Consider the following 22,104-nt stretch of genomic DNA (forward strand, 5'->3'; position numbering starts at 1 on the left):
CTGTAAGTCACAGAGGATCTCTGAGAAAATGGTTAGGATGCAGTGCCACTGCCTGCCAGACCCACAATCACTTTAGAGGCAGCTCAGCTCTCAAACCCTGTGACAGGTGCTCCAGGTTATAAGTCTTTCCTGCCCCCGCTGGCAGCCATAACTGATTGGATGAGGGTGCATAGCTGACCCAATCAGTGCTTAAACTGGCCAATGACCTATGGGGTGGTCTGGCACGGTAAGGACAAATTGTGCTACTCAAACTCTTTTATATTAAGCATTTTAATTTAGACATACAGACATTCAGCATATGACACAGCCAGCGGCAAGAACTGGCACTAATAAATCAGAGGAATAGGGAGCGAACTGACGCTTAAGGAGAAGCTATGAATAGAGAGAAATAAAGGATGAGTTAACTAATTGGAAGCAGGAGGGGAAGCAAATAGAAAGAAGTGGATCCAGGAACACAGCTGAGTGCTGTTGACAGAGAGTCTGTAAGGCAGGGGTCTGCAACCATTTTGGCACCAGAGACTGGTTTCATGGAAGGCATTTTTTTCATAGACCAGGGCCAGCGGTGGGGATGGTTTGGGGATGATTCAAGCACATTATGCACTTTTCCCCCATTATTATTACATCAGTGCCACCTTAGATCATCAGTCATTAGCTCCCTGAGGTTGGGGGCCTCTGTTCTAAGGCAGTGAGGAGTAATTCTTTCCCACAGCTGCCCATCAGAATCAACCTGGGAGATGATACGTCAGTGGAAATGCTTGGGGCCCCATCCCGATGTATTCATTCAGTCTGCAGAACATTGAGATGTTGAAAAAGCTACAAAAGTCACTCTGATGCCCTCTGGTTAGGAGTTCCCCAGAAGTCCTGCTTTGGTGATGTCCGGGTCGCCAATTTCAGGGAGTTACTTTATCTTCCTAATCGCCTGGTTCACATGCTCATAGTTAACCCCCCTTACCCAGCAGAGTCTCCATTCCTTCCAACCAGAAGTCTCTCACTACAAAGCCTCTCACTTCCCTACTGAAAGGGGAAGTGCAGAGGTCAAAAAAATTAAGCCTTTGGTTGAGTCAGCTAAACAAAAGCTACAAGAGAGGGGTTTCCATACGAAAACATCTTCCAAAAAACATGTGGTCGTTTTTGATTTCTAATCATACAAGGCTCCCAAAGAGTGGTTTTCTTTGATGAGTTATTTATAGCTTTTGTTAAGGAAAAGGAAACTCCAAGATTATCTGACAATAAATAAATTAAAGGTACGTGCCATTCTCTTGACTTTTTTAGATACACGAGGCTATAAATTAGTGAGGTCAACACGCATGCCACACAGAAAAGCAGGCTTGTTCCTTTGCCATCACATTGTTTGTATTTTGTGTGTCAATACACAGGCCTTTTTCCCCTCATTGTCTGAAACCATAGGAAGCAGCTCAGATACCAGGGACTTCTGGGGATGCGAGTGTTCGATTATGACAAATTCCTCAAATCAACATTTCTGTAACTTATTTTTAAATTGTTCCTCCAGCAAACAAAGGAATGTGTGCTTGGGTGTTCTATGATGGGAACTTATGGAAATTTGAGTTTGCACAGGTGGTGACACTAATCAATTTTACAATTAACAGTCATCCACTCTGAAGATAATAAGCTGTAATTATAGACTGTTTGGTGTAATCTCAGTTTACAAAATAGCACTGCTGTGGATCTTACAAATTAAAGTTACTTCATAATGAGTGGGACTTATCAAATTATTTCATATAGGTTTTTCACAGTTCTTTGTAATTCAATATTATTAAGGCGATGGCACCCCACTCCAGTACTCTTGCCTGGAAAATCCCATTGGACGGAGGAGCATGGTAGGCTGTAGTTAATGGGGTCACTAAGAGTCAGACAAGGCTGAGCGACTTCACTTTCGATTTTCACTTTCCTGCATTGGAGAAGGAAATGGCAACCCACTCCAGTGTTCTTGCCTGGAGAATCCCAGGGACGGGGGAGCCTGGTGGGCTGCCGTCTATGGGATCGCACAGAGTCGGACACGACTGAAGTGACTTAGCAGTAAGACATACACTTAGAAATGTTTCTTCAGTCTTTAAGGTTCAAAGTAATGTCCCAACCCTTTCTAGCCTCGGGTCCCAATACTCCTCTTTCTTTCTTAAGTTACTTGCCTTTCTCGACCTTTGCAGGCATAAAGAACTGCACCAGTAAAGTCCTTCTGGATCGTTCTCCTGACTTTAAGGAAATCTTCATTCAGTTCACCCCAAAACAGTTCATCATTTTTGCACCTGTATCCCTGTCATTTATCCAAAGGTTCTATATTTAATATACATTGTGCAAGTTACTTGCTTCTCTTTGAGAATAATAACCCCTAATGCCTAGCACAGTGACTTGAGTAGATACTATATGTTTCTATTGCATAACAGAAGAAATGTTTGTGTACAATTGTTTATAATTTCTAATTTCCATCTGCCTATAGTCAGTGACACTCATTACTGAGATGATTAACTGAAATGCAGTTTATGGCCAAGAGAAATTATTTTAACTGTGAATTTGGATCAAATCAAATTTATCATTTTGAATTTTAAGACCACGATCAGATCAGATCAGTCGCTCAGTCGTGTCCGACTCTTTGCGATCCCATGAATCGCAGCACGCCAGGCCTCCCTGTCCATCACCAACTCCTGGAGTTCACTGAGACTCACGTCCATCGAGTCAGTGATGCCATCCAGCCATGTCATCCTCTGGCGTCCCCTTCTCCTCTTGCCCCATATCTCTCCCAGCATCAGAGTCTTTTCCAATGAGTCAACTCTTCGCATGAGGTGGCCAAAGTACTGGAGTTTCAGCTTTAGCATCATTCCTTCCAAAGAAATCCCAGGGCTGATCTCCTTTAGAATGGACTGGTTGGATCTCCTTGTAGTCCAAGGGACTTTCAAGAGTTTTCAAAGGATATGACCATCTTGAATCTAAATATATGTATAAATATATATATATTTAGAAATATATATAAAACTGTATTATTGCAGACGTGAGTGGTAGATAGGAATGCTGCTCTGCTAATTTTCTCAAAATAACTAGATAACCCCATGGATATTTTTCTGGAAGATATTTCTCAAATTCTAAAACCATTATGGGTTTCAAATTGCATTTGATACTCACCAAGAAGACACTAAAGAAAGTAACAAATTGAGTAACTCTTTTCACCTTCTGAAGTTTTAAGGAGGCCTTTGACTATGATCAACCTCCTCTCAAAAACGTTCCATCAGACATGTGAGTTACCCAGATTGTTTTCCTTTTAAAATTGCTTCAATTTTTCACACTAGGCTTTTACAAAGTCTGTAGATTATATATCTTCTCTGTTTTCTAAATGCCTAATAATTAAAATCTCAACTTAGATAATAATAGAGGCAGAATTATGATCATCGATTCATGGTGTCGCAAAGAGTCAGACACGACTGAGTGACTAAACTGAACTGAACTGATACATATCAAAATCAAAATAACTCTCAGGTCTCTATCAATATTCCTGAACCTTCACCTAAGTTGCAGAACCTAATCCTCGCCTGCTTATTACACGTTTCCAGTCCAAACATTCCAAGTCCACCATGTCCAAATGTACTTTGCCTAAAACCAGCCTTCCTGCTCCACTCAATTTCCCCGTCTCGGCAAACACATTTTTCTCCCAGTTACTGAGGCCATACGATAGTTATCTTTTGACCATTTCTCATTTATCTTTTGTTTTCTCTCATATGCATGGTTTTGTGGATGCAGCCCTCAAAGGTGTTCCTTATCTATGGTCAACCTGTGTTGTTCCCATGTGCTCAGCATCCTTCCCTTAGGGAACTATCCCCTTCCTATTTGAGGTGAGGCTGTGAAGCACAGGTCCTACCCAATCCTCACTCAGAAACAAGCATATGACCCAGGACATTCAAGATATCTTATCCCTCTGGCAAATGCTATTGATCAGAAGGGTCAACTTATGCTGCAAGTGGAGCCAATAAGAGTTCCTGTCTTAAAGTTCATAATTAACATTTATAATCAATTATATATAATTAATGGTATATAATTATATATGATTAATAATATATAATTCTCTTTCTACTAGTGTTGCTAATCCAAGAGTAGATGCATTGCAACTATCTGCTGCTGCTGCTGCTGCTAAGTCGCTTCAGTCGTGTCCGACTCTGGGCAACCCCATAGACAGCAGCCCACCAGGCTCCCCCATCCCTGGGATTCTCCAGGCAAGAACACTAGAGTGGGTTGCCATTTCCTTCTCCAATGCATGAAGGTGAAAAGTGAAAGTGAAGTCACTTCAGTCGTGTCTGACTCTTTGCAACCCCATGGACTGCAGCCCACCAGGCTCCTCCGTCCATGGGATTTTCCAGGCAAGAGTACTATCTGCAGCCATCTATTAATATATGCAGGAAATCTATTTACAGTAGAAAGAGAATGCGAAAGAACCAAAAAACACATCAGAGCCAATATGGCAAGGTAATGTTTAAACAACAGTGGTTGAGTCCCTGGAGCCAGCCATGCCTGAAGTCCATCCCATCCCTGGCCTTGCCAATTAGATGAGTCAAATTTCAAAATCCTGACTTACTCACTTTCTGGCTAGGTGAACTTAAACAAGCTCTTAACCTTTCTGTGTCTTTCTTACCTCATCCATGAAATGGGAGGTAACATTAATACTGACTTCACAGGGTTATAAGAGGATTAGCATAATAAAGGCTCAATAAATGTTCACAGTGACTATGAAGTGCCAGTGAATTCTGATATCCTCTCACAAAATCATGCCTTGCTAATAATCCATGTCCCTCTGCCTTCCCTTAGGTCATCACCCTCACCCATCCCATCTTTCCCCCTCTGAATATAATCAGCTCTAATCCTACAAATTTTGCCTCCTCTATACCTCTTCCAACCACAAGGCCTTTCACTGATCTTGTCCTCCTTGAGATTCTGTATCATTTTCAGTTCTGTACTACAAGCTGCAACATGCAATCATAAATACTCCTGTATTGTTTCAGGTGGGTCTGACTAATCCAGTTAGAAAGTGAAGTTTTGGGGTTACACTTTTTGGGCATGTCCCCTACCAGTGTTAAGCACGTTATAGGCATCAAAATCGTTATATTTAACAGGGCCCAGTCGTAACACTAATCATCCCTACTTTTTAAATTCTGTAGTTTTAAGAAAATATTTCTCCAAATTAAGAAAACTTTTACTGCAGTTACCTAATGTTGATGCAAAAACTCAAGTCTGTGAAGTACATAAATTTCAAATGACAAAATAAGACAATAAGATAATTTTAAGGGAGTTATATGTTTTTATTACATAAACATTATATTCCTTGTGGAAGCTAGTCTTACAAGTTTGTTTCTTGATTTCACAGAATGTCCAATATCTGTAGAAATTGTCTATGAATAATTTATGAAACAAACATTCCTGGTACCCCCACCAAAAAAGCCCCATTGTTTACATTTTCCAACCAGATTCCTGATAAAAATAATAGGTTTTGTTCATTTTACAGTGTAATACACAAACTTGTTTTTAAGATAGAAAAAAGGACAGACTTCTAAAATGAGTCTCCTTTTGTTTACAAAGTTCTATAAAAATACATTAAGTAGGTTCGTATGTTTGTCCTTTGACTTAATATTCCAGTTTACCAGAAACAAACAAAAAACAATAAACAGAGCTATGCAAACCACATTAATCTTGAAGCAATATAATGTCAACATCATCATGAACACCTTGCAAAAGTAGCTCTCCTGAGTATGTAATAATCTTCCTTCGTTTTGCCGCTTTGAGAGTCCCTACCAGTGCTTCAAAGAGGTTGGCACATTTGTCATCTTGGAAGAGGACCCCAAATTTCACACTTAATTTTCCATCAGCATCTAATTGAGAGAACACAACGTTAGCCAATGCAAAGTCTGTTTATTGCCACCATGTATGGCAAATACACACCATCTTTCATAAACAACTGGAGGTTAACCAACATCACAATGTAACAGTCAACAGTCAAAAATTCAGTGTAACTTCTTGCCAGATTCAAAAAGGAATGGAGTAAATGCAATGTGTAGTATATCTTCTAGCCTTAGTACCATCTGTACAGAGTGGAGTAAGAACTAAGAAATATTAACAAAAAGTGAATGTGTTACAGTGCTCATATGGTGGACCACTCCTCTCTGTCTAAATTTTGATTTTTTTAAAGGTTTTTTTGGTGTGGACCATTTTTAAAATCTTTATTGAATTTGTTACAATATTGCTTCTGTTTTATGATTTTGTTTTTTGGCCACAAGGCACGTAGATGCTTAGCTCCCTGATGAGGGATCCAACCTGCATGCCCTGCACTGGAAGGCAGTCTTAACCACTGGACCGCCAGGGAAGGCTCTAAATCTCAATTTCCTAATTGTTAGTTGTTGAATCAGTAAAAATAACAAATATAAGGGAAACCCCAGATCAGGAACAGTACTTCTCTAAGTGTGTTCTGAACATGCTCAGAAACCCCAGGAAAGGAGTGGTGACCTCAAAAATGAAGAAATCTTCATTTACCAGAATCCCTACATTATCTAGTTTGAAGGCCAGTTTTTAACATAGATGCTAAAAATTAAAATAAACACTAAAAAGAGATGAGCTATCAAGTCATGAAAAACCTGGAGGAACCTTAAATACATATTAATAAACGAAAGAAAGCAATCTGAAAAAAAGCTATGTGCTATATGACTCCAACTATGGAATATTCTGGAAAAGGCAAAACTATGGAAAAAGAGAAAACAAAGTAAAAACATTAGTGGTTTTCAATGGTTAGGGTAGGGGAGGGGTGAACAGGCAGAGCACAAAGAATTTTTAAAGCAATGAAGACACTCCATGATATTATAATGATGGAGACATCATTACACATCATTTCAAACCCACAGAATGTACAAAATCAAGAGTGAAATGTAATGTCAACTATGGACTCTGGGTGATAATTATATGTCAATGCAGGATCAATCCTAGAGATCAAACCAGTCAAACCCAAAGGAAATCAACCCTAAATATTAACTGTAAGGACTGACGCTGAAGCTGAAGCTCCAATACTTTGGCCACCTAATGGGAAAGAAAGTGAAAGTGAAAGTCGCTCAGTCTTTGCAACCCCATGGACTACACAGTCCATGGAATTCACCAGGCCAGAATACTGGAATGGGTAGCCTTTCCCTTCTCCAGGGGATCTTCTCAATCCAGGGATGGAACCCAGGTCTCCCACATTGCAGGTGGATTCTTTACTAGCTGAGCCACAAGAGAAGTCCAAGAATACTGGAGTGGGTAGTCTAGCCCTTCTCCAGGGGATCTTCCTGACCCAGGAATCAAACCGGGGTCTCCTGCATTGCAGGCATATTCTTTATCAACTGAGCTATTAGGGGTAGACTTATTGGAAAAGACCCTGATTTGGGGAAATATTGAGGGCAAGAGGAGAAGGGGTTGACAGAGGATGAGATGGATGGATGGCATTCTGACTCAATGGACAGGAGTTTGAATGAACTCCAGGAGACAGTGAAGAACAGGGAAGCCTGGCGTGCTGCAATTCATGGGGGCACAAAGAGTCGGACACGACTTAGCAACTGAACAACAAAAACGATGCAGGGGCATCAACTGTAATGAAGGTACCCCTCTGGTGGAAGATGTTAAAAATAAGGAAGACTATGCATGTGTGGGAGGGCATATGGGAAATCTCAGTACCTTCCACTCAATTTTATTGCAAATCTAAAACTGCCCTTAAAAAATAAAGTCTTTTTTTAATTAAGGAAAAACAAAAGGTGGATCTTTGGTTAAAAGTCAATAAGAGGAAGTCTCAAAGATAAGGGTAATCAAGGATACTTCCCCAATGCTAGCTGAATCCTTCGATCTACCTGGCTGAACATTTCACCCATCCTATGCAATGCTCCAAGTTCTTCTCTCCCAAAGCTGTACCCTCTCTGAAGGAGATGGTCATCACAGCAAGAAGGGTTCTTGGGTTCCCGTGCTGCTCTGCTAGAGCTTACAGCATGTGGCTTAATAAACTCCTACTGTGGGTGTAGCAAGTGCTGGGCACTAGAGGAAGGGAGAAGGAAGTATAGAATCACTTTCTAGCTATCAAAGAAATGATTTCCCCTCCCACGAGGAAATAACCATACAGACAGTAGGTAGGGCAACAGGCAAAGAGGTACATGATTGTTTTTCAAGACCAAGATGACTCCGGGCTAGACCAGGAAGGGAAGATTTCATGACTGGTGGTACCTGTTCTGGACTTTAAAGAAAGAAAGTAAAGAAAGTGAAGTCAGTCAGTAGTGTCCGACTCTTTGCGACCCCGTGGACTGTGGCCTACCAGGATCCTTCGTCCATGGGATTCTCCAGGCAAGAGTACTGGCGTGGGTTGCCATTTACTTCTCCAGGGGAGGTCCGGACCCAGGGGTCGAACCCGGGTCTCCTGCATTCCATGCAGACACTTTACCCTCTGAGCCACCAGACTTTAAGGGGCGTATAATACAGAGCTTTAAAAACAAAACAAACAAACAAACACCCTGACAGTCCTCAGCTGAAATTTTGGCCATCTGCTAGTTGCTTAGCCTGGGAAACCTGCATAAATTCCCTAAGCCTGTTTCCTCAACTGTATAATGGAGATCTTAATACCTCCCACACTGTATGGTTGGGGACAGAGTTCTGAAGCACAGAGCACAGTGTCCAGCCCATGCTAAGCACTAGATCGGTGATCACTGGTTCAATTATGAGTGCAAGAAATGGGAGATTATGCCAAGCCATAGGCACAGGTGAAAGAAGTTAAGTATCTAGGGGAACAGTGACTAATTTACTCAGCTCAAGTAAACCATCTAAGAGAAGGAGGAAATAAGTTGGTAATGGAAAATAGGGAGTCTGACCATGCTTGGCCTGGAAAGTCAAGAGGTACTTGTTTGATTCTTTCACTTCCAGCAGCATGACCCTTTGTTGGCAATGAAAACCTTTCACTGATTATAGGAATCAGTGCAGCTGCTGGGTAACCTGGTTGGTCCTTCAAGCTCTCTGAGCTGCAGTTACTTCATCCATCAAACAAGGGTAAAAATATCCCTCTCGGAGTTGTTACAAGGATTAAAACATAGAATGTAGGTAAAGTCTTTTATAGCATACCCAGTCTATGGTAAATTCTCAATTTAGGTAAATTTTTTAAAGCCACCAAAGGCAGAAACCCTGCTGTAATCTTGGAGTTCTGCTGCCTGCTAACCCCTCAATCTGACAAATGTCTGAGCAATGCCACCTTCTTTGTATCTTCTGTTCCTTTAGCCTTCCCTCTCCATGGACAATTAATTCCAGGCCCCAGTTGATTCTCATGTGGCTAACTGCCAGACTCCTTACAAGTCTCCATTTTTACCCTCACTATATCCTCCACATTCATACAGAATTTAAAATGTGGAAGAAATTTTGTATGATACAAGCTTAATTGATATTCTTTTACTTTAATCTTTCAATAGCTCCCTAGCACCTTTAAGATAGAGTGAATAAGATTCTTCATCCTCTAGACCTTGCCTCACCTCTCACCAGGCCTCCTGCCCTCTCATTCCATGCATCTTGTGATTCAGTCAAAATGAGCAACCTGCTGTAATCGAGGGTGTTAAGAATCACCTCCCCTGGTAACTTTGTCCATGTCAAGCCATCTACCTAGCATCCCAGATCCTCTTTTCTAGCTAAATTCTTTTTTCTTCAAAAACGGACTCAAATGTCACCTTCTCTGAGAAGTCCTCTATGATTCCTTTAGTCGAGTTAATAGCACTTCTTAAAAAATGGAATGTATATCAATCAAAGCATGCACCATCAATTACAGTAATGAAAGCTACCATTTATTGAGTACTCAGTACGTTCCTAGAACTGTTCGATGCATTTTATAGTCATTAAAACTCACTTAACCATTTTGTCAAAGATAAGACACCATTGATTTTAAGAAGCACCATTATTTCATGTTCCAATTAAACTGCCAATTTAACGATAGCATACCATGTATCATAAAATAATCCTTATTTTAGAGATTTTAAAGTGTGAAAAATGTGTCTCCAACACTCACTGAAATAAAGTAGTATCATTATACAAATAAGGAAACCAAGGCACAGAAAAGTTTAGAAATGTGCCCAAGGTCACACAGCAGGAATGTGGAAGAGCTGGAATTCCTTCCCAGAGTCTGACTCCAGAGCACATGCTCTTAATCACGTCCCAAAACATCCTTCCAATTTATCTGTGTTCTCATTACCTAAAGAGGCCCATAGGGCTGAGATGGACTTTTATTTATTTTCCCATCTCCAGCACTTGAGCACAAAGGCAGCACTCAAGGTACATTTTTTAAAGAATTTATATCTCCAAATAATCTTCATCTACTTAATTCTTTTCTATAGGATAAAAATTAGAAATCAAGAAAATCAGAGATACCAAGGGAACATTCCATGCAAAGATGGGCACAATAAAGGACAGAACTGGTATGGACCTAACAGAAGCAGAAGATATATATTAAGAAGATGTAGCAAGAATACCCAGAACTATACAAAAAAGATCTTCATGACCCATATAATGACAATGGTGTGATCACTCACCTAGAACTAGACATCCTAGAATGCCAAGTCAAGTGGGCCTTAGGAAGCATCACTATGAACAAAGCTAGTGGAGGTGATGGAATTCCAGTTGAGCTATTTCAAATCCTGAAAAATGATGCTGTGAAAGTGCTGCACTCAATATGCCAGCAAATTTGGAAAACTCAGCATGGCCACAGGACTGGAAAAGGTCAGTTTTCATTCCAATCCCAAAGAAAGGCAATGCCAAAGAATGCAAAAACTACTACACAATTGCACTTATCTCACACACTAGCAAAGTAATGCTCAAAATTCTCCAAGCCAGGCTTCAACAGTACATGAACCATTAACTTCCAGATGTTCAAGCTGAATTTAGAAAGGCAGAGGAACCAGAGATTGCCAACATCCACTGGATCATTGAAAAAGCAAGAGAGTTCCAGAAAAACATCTATTTCTGCTTTATTGACTATGCCAAAGCCTTTGACTGTGTGGATCACAATAAACTGTGGAAAATTCTGAAAGAGATGGGAATACCAGACCACCTGATCTTCCTCCTGAGAAATCTGTATGCAAGTCAATAAGCAACAGTTAGAACTGGACATGGAACAACAGACTGGTTCCAAATAGGGAAAGGAGTACATCAAGGCTGTATATTGTCACCCTGCTTATTTAATGTATATGCAGAGTACATCATGAGAAATGTTGGACTGGATAAAGCACAAGCTGGAATCAAGATTGCCGGGAGAAATATTAATAACCTCAGATATGCAGATGATACCACCCTTATGGTAGAAAGCAAAGAAGAACTAAAGAGCCTCTTGATGAAAGTGAAAGGAGAGTGAAAAAGTTGGCTTAAAGCTGAACATTCAGAAAACTAAGATCATGGCATCTGGTCCCATCACTTCATGGCAAATAGATGGGGAAACAATGGAAACAGTGAAAGACTTTATTTTTGGGGGCTCCAAAATCACTGCAGGTGGTGACTGCAGCCATGAAATTAAAAGACGCTTACTCCTTGGAAGGAAAGTTATGACCAACCTAGACAGCATATCCAAAAGCAGAGACATTACTTTGCCAACAAAGGTCCATCTAGTCAAAGCTATGGTTTTTCCAGTAGTCAAGTGTGGATGTGAGAGTTGAACTATAAAGAAGTTGAGCATCGAAGAATTGATGCTTTTGAACTGTGGTGTTGGAGGAGACTCTTAAGAGTCCCTTGGACTGCAAGGAGATCCAAGCAGTCCATCCTAAAGGAAATCAGTCCTGAATATTCATTGGAAGGACTGATGCTGAAGCTGAGACTCCAATACTTTGGCCACCTGATGCAAAGAGTTGACTCACTGGAAAAGACCCTGATGCTGGGAAAGATTGAAGGTGGGAGGAAAAGGGGATAACAGAAGATGAGATGGTTGGATGGCATCACCGACTCAGTGGACATGAGTTTGAGCAAGCTCTGGGAATTGGTGATGGACAGGGAAACGTGGTGTGCTGCAGTCCATGGGGTTGCAGAGTCGGACACAACTGAGTGACTGAACTGAACTGAAGTGATGGGATGAAAAATGAAAGGCTTTAAAGAACTCTATTTTAAAATAAACAGATAAAACTAAATTAATCAATTTATTCGTCAAATTCATAGTTTAGATTAGTCAACATTATTCCAGACATAATATAAATAATTAACCTTAATCTGTCAGTAGGTAACATATCTCCATAGATGTTTTCCAACTCAATAATATATCTATTACGAGGAATAGGTAAGTCAAGGAGGCCTGGTGAAGCTGCAATGTTCAAAATATTTTCATCCTTATACAAGTTATGATAATTACCTTACAGTCATCTAGTTTGTAAACCTGCTTATTTTGAAGTGCAGGTTCAGTCTGCTAAGTATTGGGGTGGCCAGTAAGTTCATTTGAGTTTTTCCATATGATGTAATGGAAAAACCTGAATGATCTTTTTTGTCAACCCAATATTATTCTATATGAAACTTGCTGCTGCTGCTAAGTCGCTTCAGTCGTGTCCGACTCTGTGCGACCCCACCAGGCTGCCCTGTCCCTGGGATTCTCCAGGCAGGAGTACTGGAGTGGTTTGCCATTTCCTTCTCCAATGCGTGTAAGTGAAAAGTGAAAGGGAAGTCACTCAGTCGTGTCCGACTCTTAGCAACCCCATGGACTGCAGCCTACCAGGCTCTGCCGTCCACAGGATTTTCCAGGCAAGAGTATCGGAGTGGTGTGCCATTGCCTTCTCCGATATGAAACTTACAAGATCTTATAAATCAGTGTTATCACAATAATAAATAGAGAGACTGATGATAGATAAAAAGGCTACAAAGATATTCTTAGTCCCTTTCACCATGAAAAGATACAAGAAGTCTGAGACCTAGAAGACTCCAAGTTGACCATACTGGCACACTGATCTCGGGTCTCCAGCCTTCAGAACTATAAGCAATAAAATTTCTGCTGTTTATAAGCCACATAGTCTGGAGTGTTTTGTTACAGCAGCCCAAACAGATTGAGACAGACTCCCAACCTACATAACCATTAAGATAGTAAATGTGGACAAAACTATAATTCAAAAACATATATGTACCCCTATGATCACAATAACACTATTTACAGGAAAATGCGGTACATACATACAATGGAATACTGCTGCTGCTGCTGCTAAGTCACTTCAGTCGTGTCCAACTCTGTGCGACCCCATAGACGGCGGCCCACCAGGCTCCCCTGTCCCTGGGATTCTCCAGGCAAGAACACTGGAGTGGGTTGCCATTTCCTTCTCCAATGCATGAAAGTGAAAAGTGAAAGTGAGGTCACTCAGTCCTGTCCAACTCTTCGGGACCCCATGGACTGCAGCCTACCAGGCTCCTCCGTTCATGGGATTTTCCAGGCAAGTGTACTGGAGTGGATTGCCATTGCCTTCTCCACAATGGAATACTACTCAGCCGCAAAGAGGAATGAAAAAATACCATTTGCAGCAACATGGCTGGACCTAGAGATGATCATACCAAGTGAAGTAAGTCAGAAAGAGACAAATACCATATGCTATCACTAACGTGGAATCTAAAATATGACACAGGTGAACTTATTTATGAAACAGAAACAGACTCACAAAGAGAACAGACTTGTGGTTGCCAAGAAGGAGGTGGTGTGAGGGTTTGAGTTTGTGGTTGGCAGATGCAAACTATTATACATAGAATGGATAAACAGAAAGGTCCAACTGTAGAGCACAGAGAACTATACTCAACATCCTGTGATGAACTATAACGGAAAAGAATACATATATATGTATAACTGAATCATTTTACAATGTAGCAGAAATTAATACAATGTTTTAAATGAACTATAGTTCAATATATCTTTAATGAAAAATATTACATTTGTTGTTTCATGTCACAAAGTTTGTAGTAATGTTACATCAGCAAAAGAAAACTACAGGGGATGTTTGATAACAATGACAATGGAATTTTCAAAGTACCTCTTGTTATTTCAAATGATTTGTGATTCATAAGTAATCACAGCTATATGTAAGAAAATCAAACTATAATGATGACACAACATTGTAATGCAATTATCCTCCAATGTGGAAAAAAAAAGCTACGATGACAGGACAACTCTTATAAGGTACTTTTTAAAGTTGTTTTTCACTTACATGATATAATTTTAAAACTTTGGGGTCCATTATCCCAGTTGTTGCTGAATACATCTATTGCTCTTACAATTTTTAAAATGCTCCCCAAACTATTACATGTCTGGTCTGGTATAAAATATTAATACTTACAAGCATACGAGTTGCTTAATACTTACAGTTACAAGCATAAGAGTTGCTTTCATTACAATTTAGGAAAAGGGCACTAATACTACCAATTTTATATGTCTCAAACTTCATGGTAGGTGCTCATATGCTGCTGAGGGAAAAGCTGACTTTTTTTAAAAAACTATCCAAAGGATGGGTTCTTTCAGTTATACCTACATAAATACCTGATTATACAAAATTCAAAGGTTTGAAGAAACTAAAGACAATGTATTGCGATTTCAATGAGTCCCTAGTCATTTGGCAATTTGCAAAATGGTGGCACGGTAAAGCAGAAAAAAAAATGAATGTTAATAGTATGACAAAATTCGAACAAGATTCAATTACAAGATTTCAATGCAGCTAGGTTACAGATGTACAGTGATTTTCTTTCCATTCAAAGGATAATGAAATAACTCAACCATTCTTTGTATAAGAATCACAATACCCCAATAGCTCTGTGTCTCCAGAAATTACTTCAGGGCTGAGAGCAGTTAGCTGACAGCTACCAAAACTTTTAGACTTCCACCAAGAGTTTGGAGAAGGAAATAGCAACCCACTCCAGTATTCTTGCCTGGAGAATCCCATGAAAAGAAGAGCCTGGTGGGCTACAATCCATGGAGTCCCAAAGACTGGGACACAACCAAAGCGACTTAGCACAGCACAGCACAGCACCCAAAGAGTTAGTCCTTCTTGCTCTAAAGCAAACTCAGAAGAAACACCGTATCTATCATATAAAACTTACTTTTTGAACCAAGACGATGAATTTCCTCCACTAAGAGTTTAACTTCATGATCCACATTCATTGCTGCCTGAAGGAGGAAAAAAAAAATCTGTATTATTAGTTTCTAGATTACATTATACATATCTTGCCAAATCCAAGGGCCCTTGGTTTTTTTCATGTAGCATTTGTCACTATTAATTTACCATGTCCCTCTTCCTAAAAACACTTGTGTGATGTATCTCCCCCAGGTAGAGTACCTCCATTTCCCCCATCTTTATAACTGCCCTTGTGGGCAGTCCCACTCTTACTCCATGCAGTCTACTGGGGAGAATCAAGCCATTCTCCTTGCACCCACCATTAACTCCAAACCCAAGCTCTGCCTGGCACCAGAAACACAAAGGTGAATGACACAAGACCCGCCCTCAGGGAATTCATCCTCCAGAAGCAGAGAAAGGCCTGGAATGACTAGCAATGGGACAAGCTATCTTTGAGCGGAGGGTCCAAGGCATTAAGGGAGCTTGAAGGAGAAAGCCACAGGTTTCAGGGAGGTTCCTGGGGGGAGGAGTGGACCAATAAGTAGTTGGGGAAAGCATCGGGAAGAGAATATGTAAAAGCATAGAAACAAGGAGAAACAGAAGCACACCTGGGGCAAGCCCGAAACTAGGAGCTGGTTCCAGGATTAACTGGATAAACCAACACAATCCCTCCCCTCTAGGAGCCCTGAGGTGAAAAAGGCGGTCCAGGTGCAACCCTACAAATGCAATTTTCCAGGTCACATATACTCATGCTCTTCCCCCAACAGTTCGTAATGCAATCTGACTGCAATGGAGAGCCTGTGGTGAACACCATTCATCTTCAAATGAGGAAGGAGTTCAGGGTTAGCATAGCAGCTGGGCGAGTTCCCTTGGCTCATGAGGTCCTCCATTGGCTGGGTTTGTGCCCATCATTCCAGCCACCTCACCTCTATGCCCTATGAATGCCAGGTTGCAGCTACACAGCGTTTCTTTTCATTCCTCAAATGTCCCCTCACTCTCTTACGTCCGGCCTTCACAGGTACTGCTTCTTCTTCAACCCAACTCTGACTATTCCTCTTTCTTGGAGTTAACTTCCACTTGTCCGGTCCCAACTGAGATACAACTTCCTCCAGGAAGCCCTCCCTGAAACCCTGGAGTAGGAGTGCTCCCCCGTGTGTGTTCCCATAGTATTGTGCATCCACTTCATTTCACTTGACTGGAATGACCAGCTTCTTGTCTTTTATCACTAGACAGTGAGCTCCTCTCTGCTGGGATCTGATCGTTCTGCTACTGTGGGACCCCGTCTGGCACCAAGAGTAGGACTTCAACAAATAATTGGCTGGCAAACAGTAAAATGAGCAGAGGCATGACAGGGGATGAAAACACATCTGTGAGAGTTATTGACAGGGAGTTGCTGATTTCAGTGAGGCACAGAGAGGAGCTCTAAGGGGAGGAAGTGGACTCAGAGACCGAAAAGGAAGCCTAAAGGGGGCGTGGCAAACAGCTACAGAAAGAGGGAGGAGACAGATACCAGCAAGAAACAGGGAAGCCGCAGGTAGAGCTGAAGGAGAGAAACCCAACTCTGTTGGAGCAAAGAAATAAAGCAGGAAAGGAGGAAGAATGAGTTCCATAAGCAGGAAATAATTTTACACTGGAAACAGCAATATGAGGGTGAAAAGCATGGGCAGAAAAAGCATCAGCACAGTCTGTTTTAAGTTTTCCAAATGAAATAAGGGATGAAAAGAGTAGGATGACCTGAATGGTTTACTTTGAGGTGATGATTTGGAAGAAATAATTTTATTCAGACAGATCATAACTAATTCTTGGTAGCTTTTAAAAAACAAGAATGACATCTATGTATAAATGATATTGATCAGGACCCCAGATTTCTCATAGCTAATAATTAAAAGTACCACTACCATCTGCTACACTTCTGTGTAAATCTTTTAATTTAAGAAGCTTATATTGCAACAAGATGCGCTTCCCTAGTGGCTCAGTGGTAAAGAATCTGCCTGCCAATGCAGGAGATGCAAGAGACACTGGTTTGATCCCTGGGTGGGGAAGATACCTGAAGTAGGAAATGGCAAAAACCCATTCCAGCGTTCTTGCCTGGGAAATTCTATGGACAGAGGAGCCTGAAGGGCTACAGTCCACGGGGTCCCAAAAGAGTTGGACGGGACTTAGCGACTAAACAACAACACTGCAACAAGATACAACATCTTAGGTTAATGCAGCTACATAAAACCCAGTATCAAAAATTAGTGTCCAGATGTGAGAACTTTATATTTACTGGTGAAATTATAACATTATATTCAATTCAAAATACAGTTTTAGAGAGACACTAAAACGCTAAAATATAACCAGAGGACACAACTGAAAGACATGCCATGAGATTAGTGGTAGGGGAAAAAACCTGTTAATGTCAGTGTGGTGAACAGCTGTCGTTTTTCCCTGCTCAGCAGCCTTTCTACCTTCTGGCACCAGCAGTCCAATTTTTTTTTTTTTTTTGATAGAGCCATTCCTTTCTTGTTCTTATGTCATGGATCTTGGGTAGAGCCTCATTCTGGACTCCAGGAATGGTTCAAAGTCAGAGTAATTGGTTTGGAGCATAGGATAGGTGATACCATCTTGAACAATGGGGTCGGCCCAGGAATTTTGCCAGACTACTAGTAAAACAACACTCTCCCACTGGGCTCTAAGTTTACGGCCGGCCAGTATATAAACAGCTACCATGTGAAAAGAGCCTGCCAGGAATAAATCCAGCACAAAGGAAAATTCAACCATGCATCAATGATTGAGCCTGTATATGACCTTGGATTTTCCTGTTACATGAACTAATCAATCCTCTGTGGTTTTGCTTATGCTGGTTTGAGTTTCTGTCACTTGCACTGTAAAGAATCTTGACTTTTAAAAGTTAGCCTAGAGACGACCTGCTACTTTTTTAAAAAATAAAACTCCATTATGTACTCATGTGAATAGTCTTGTTTGCGTTACCATATTGGGTAGAATAGACAGGTAAACAGAAAGGCAGATTTGGAAGCCATAAGAGAAAAAATTTCTCTAATAATCAAAACCGTCTAACAGTGAATAGTTTGCAGTAGTAGGATCTGTGAGGATTGATGAGGAAATCAGCCCATATTGGACAAAAGGGAAAGGGAAGTGTCCAAGGGGATTACAGTCTTCTCTAATTGTCAGATGCTTTGATTTCCTCCCACCCAGAATATTCATCTCTTTAACATTATTTTCCATTCCTTCCACCCACCACCATCCACACCAGTCATAGTTCTCCTTTAATAATGAGACTCAAAGAGGAAATCCCACTCTTAAGTAGCGTGAATATGTGCATCACATTAAGCAGATGCAAATTCATCTTTGTAAGATGGGAAGACTACCAGAATTTCCTTATAATTAATTACACCTGAGGCTCCTTATCTGTGTTTATTCTAAGAACCTTGCAAAGTATTATTTATCCCTATTTTATGGATGATGAAACTGACTCAGAGGGGTTTCCCACAATTAAATGCTGTTTTTACCTCATCCTTCTGCCTCTTCTGCTCCTTTGGGGTGGGGCTGGTTATTATGCAAATAGAACTAAATGTAATGGTAAGTTGTATTTGTGTGAAATATTTGAGTACTTACTAAGACAAAACCCTTAAAAAGCAAAAAAGGCTCCCTGCTCTGATCCTTTTGAGAGGAAAATGATGGGCTTAAAAACTATTGCTAGCCTACATAACCTGGTATGGTTTCTTTGATTATTTAATGAGGACAAAGGAGTATAAAATACTCTGCTGTACAAACGTCAGAAGGTCCACGACATTTTTTTATGAGGACAGAAGCCGGGGCTGGTGCAAGCAGCAAGATCAAGAACAATGAGAGGCCACGGGCAGAGCAAGTCTAAGGGAAAGAAAGAGCCGGGTCAATGGGAGGCTCAGGGGAAGGGGATGGCAGATGCTAGCTGAGCCCTCTCATTGTGACAGAAACCAATTAGGCACTGTGCGTGGGAACCACAAAGAAAACGGAATGTGGGCGGACTGGGCCATATGCTGAAATGCTCCACTTTCAGTAGGCACTTGAAGATATATTTAAGGACCCTCTTAACAGTTTTTTGGGGTTTTTTCATTTTGGTTGGTTTGTTTTCTTAAGTTTGGAGGCAATACCTGGAGATTTTCTAAAGTCAAGGAATAAGCCTACTCGAGTGGGGACATCTGGGAATCGGGAGCCACCTGTCCTCACTAGGGCTGGCCACTCTTTCCCAGCCCTCCTTCACAATCCCCGACGAGCAGCTGGTGTAGGTCAAAGAATGACTGGGTTCCTTCCCGCCTCTCGCAGGCGCGCAAACACTCCATATTTGGTCATCCCGGAGCCAAGTTGGGAGCTGGCCCGGAAGGGGTCCCAAGACCCTGTCCCCCGCAGGCCATCAGACGGTCATCACTGGCACCACTGCAGAGATAGAGAGCGCAAGGCTCGGCCCCGGCTCCGGGGCGCACGGCGGAGTCCGGGCGGACTCCCGGGGAAGAGCAGCATCCGCATCCCGGAAGCCTTTGTCTCCGCGAGGCCCGCGCTCCCCGGCGATCGGTGCTCCCAGGCGATCAGTGCACCCCAGGCGCGCCTCGAGAGCCGGCGCCCAGACCCAGCGACGCAAACGGACCCAGCTTGGGGCTCCCCGAGTCGCTAGTGTCTTCTCACTAACCCCCACCCCGTACACAGAACGGGGAGCGTTCAGATCCGCACCCTCCGCCCGCGCCCGCAGAGCCCACTGCCCTGAAGCCCCCGAATCCCTCGGGTGGAGCCTGGCCCCTCACTGCTAGTCTGTTCCCGCTCAGTTCTGCGGAACTGACTCTCCAAGTGCAAAGCCGGCAAGTTGCTCTGCGGTTAAAAAAAAAAAAAAAAAACAAACAAGAAAAGAAAAAGAAAATCTTTATAAACGCTGCTTATCTCCCTGCCCGGTCCGCCCCCGGCAAAATGTCACGTGAGCCTAGTACGGAAGTCTGCCCGAGAGGTGGGGGGCGCGGGGGCGCGCCCACGCGGTCCCCAGCACCCGGCTCACCCCAATGCCAGTTATACCCTCCAGGCGCCTTAGCCCCGTCTCTTCCCGGTCCTGGCTCTCCAACCTCAGCCCACGATCCCCTCCTCCGGCTGTTGGACCTCCCCCTGCTACCCTAGTCCATCCTTTCTACCTGGACGCCACTTCCCAGGGCGATCACCCACCTCTCTACCTCCTGTTCTTTTCCGAGAAAACGGGCAGCGTCGGTGCAGGCTGGTTGCCTTCTTCAACGCACCGGGGAGGAAGAAGCCGAGGAAGGAAGTGACTGAGGCAAAGAGAAAGGCTGGTTGGTGTGCCGCAGGCGGAGGGCGAGTGGGGGGAGGGGGGAAGAGTTTCTGCGCTCAGGAATGGGGCCGCCCACACTCCCGGGGACTAACCTAGGAGGAGGAAACTGGAGCGGAGACGCCGAGAACCGGGCAGACTCCGCACAGGTGGCGGAGCGCTGGAGGCTTCTAGGAAAACGCATCCAGAGCTCCAATTACTGCCACCTTTGCCCCGCGCCACTCGGAGCCAAGGAGCTCCAACCCCCGCATCTTTTCCTGGAAATTGACTTCCTGCCAGGATCTCTCTCCTAATGCAAGAAAAAAGGCTCCCCCAACGTGCAGAATGCTGAGATCTCCTTGCCTGCGTGCTTAGTCGGTCTGACTCCTTGCCCTCACGGACTGTAGCCCGCCAGGATCCTCTGTCCAGGGAATTTGCCAGGCAAGAATACTGGAGTGGGTTGCCATGCCCTTCTCCAGAGGATCTTCTAGACCCAGGAATAGAAGTGGTGTTTCCTGTGGCTCCTGCATTGGCAGGCGGATTCTTTACCACTGCGCGGAACTTAAGCCCAGGGCAGGGGGCTTTCAGAAAAATACAAATATGACAGCAGGGTGGTCTGATTTGCAAAAGAAAATGCAGTTTTGAAAACTGCTTTACTGCAAAGAAACTTTACTTGGATAAAGCTATTATGATTCTTGGCCCTCGGTCAGTGTAGATTTCTTCCCCTCTTTATTCATTATTTCCTACATGTAACCGCATAATTCATTTTTTTCATACATCCATTATTATAGTAACTGTTATTTTAATCTCTGAGTGTGTGTGTGTGATGTTTGCTCTACCTGGTATCCTTTCAAAAAGGAAACCAAGCCCTGCCAAGAGAACTGACCCGAACTATTCCTAGGACAAAGGTTGCACAAATAATTGCCCCCAAAGTTCCCCCCTAACCACTGTAGCTGATTGGCTTAAGAGTGGTCATGTGACCCAAAAGACACAGTCCATAAACTGGCCATCACCCTAGGAGGTGACCTGGAACAAACAGTCCTCACTAACCAGAACTCGGGATCATTAGATAAGCCAATCAGTTTCTCCCTTGGAAATTGGAAAGGGAGAATGAATACAGAGAATGAGCCATCTGACAGGAAGGCTGAAGCTGAGAGGGCTGGAGGCAGAAATAGGGAAAATGGGCCTGACAAAGCAGAACACTGGAGTAAGCAAAAACTGAGGATGAAGTAGAAGGTGAGTATGGGTGGAAGTGGTAGAGGTGCCTCTAAGGGAAGCTGAGAGCCAGGGATATATTAAGAACAACAAAGACCTGCTCCAGAGGACACTATGAGTATCCATGTCCCTGTGGCTGCACTGTATCCAGCCTCTTCCTAAAGAGCGTCCTAGTTACCCTATCAGAGTAAACACCTGTCACTCCGGGTGTGACTTTGAATGAGTCTCTGTTCCCTACCACCAAAAGATTACTCTCAACAAAGGTCTGATTGATCAAGGTTTCTCATGTCACGTGAAGTTTAAGGCGACTCCAAAATCCTTTTGAGGACTATTTTTTCCTTACTAAAACAAGCTGAGAAGTCATAGTTTGTATTTTTCAGTCTATATAATGCAAAAAGTATAATTCAAGAAAAGAGCATATTTAGCAATTCTCGGGGCAGCACCTGGCTCCTTTGGTTTGTGGCAGTTCTTCATTTGGATAATATCCAGTGAAATGAATAATCAATCTGTATTGTGCTACTTCTT

At 42.5% G+C, this 22,104-nt stretch overlaps 1 protein-coding gene across 1 annotated transcript; it reads right to left on the reverse strand.

Moving 5' to 3' along the window:
• Nucleotides 1-5,276: 5,276 nt before the first annotated feature.
• ABRACL (ABRA C-terminal like) lies at nt 5,277-20,437 on the reverse strand. Its single transcript, XM_006074658.4, has 3 exons — nt 20,268-20,437; nt 15,067-15,133; nt 5,277-5,864 (listed from the first exon to the last, which is right to left on the reverse strand). Exons 2-3 carry the CDS (start codon nt 15,125-15,127, stop codon nt 5,680-5,682), a joined length of 246 nt encoding a protein of 81 aa, XP_006074720.1. The 5' UTR covers nt 15,128-15,133; nt 20,268-20,437; the 3' UTR covers nt 5,277-5,679.
• Between the last annotated feature and the right edge of the window lie 1,667 nt (nt 20,438-22,104).

This window comes from Bubalus bubalis, chromosome 10 (genome assembly GCF_019923935.1).
Source record: "Bubalus bubalis isolate 160015118507 breed Murrah chromosome 10, NDDB_SH_1, whole genome shotgun sequence".
Lineage (NCBI taxonomy): Eukaryota > Metazoa > Chordata > Mammalia > Artiodactyla > Bovidae > Bubalus > Bubalus bubalis.

Coding starts and splice junctions, on each gene's coding strand:
- ABRACL (XM_006074658.4), bottom strand. CDS start 15,127: ATGAATGTGGATCATGAAGTTAAACTCTTAGTGGAGGAAATTCATCGT. Junction 5,865..15,066: donor TCATCGTCTTGGTTCAAAAA/GTAAGTTTTATA, acceptor TCTCTCAATTAG/ATGCTGATGGAAAATTAAGT.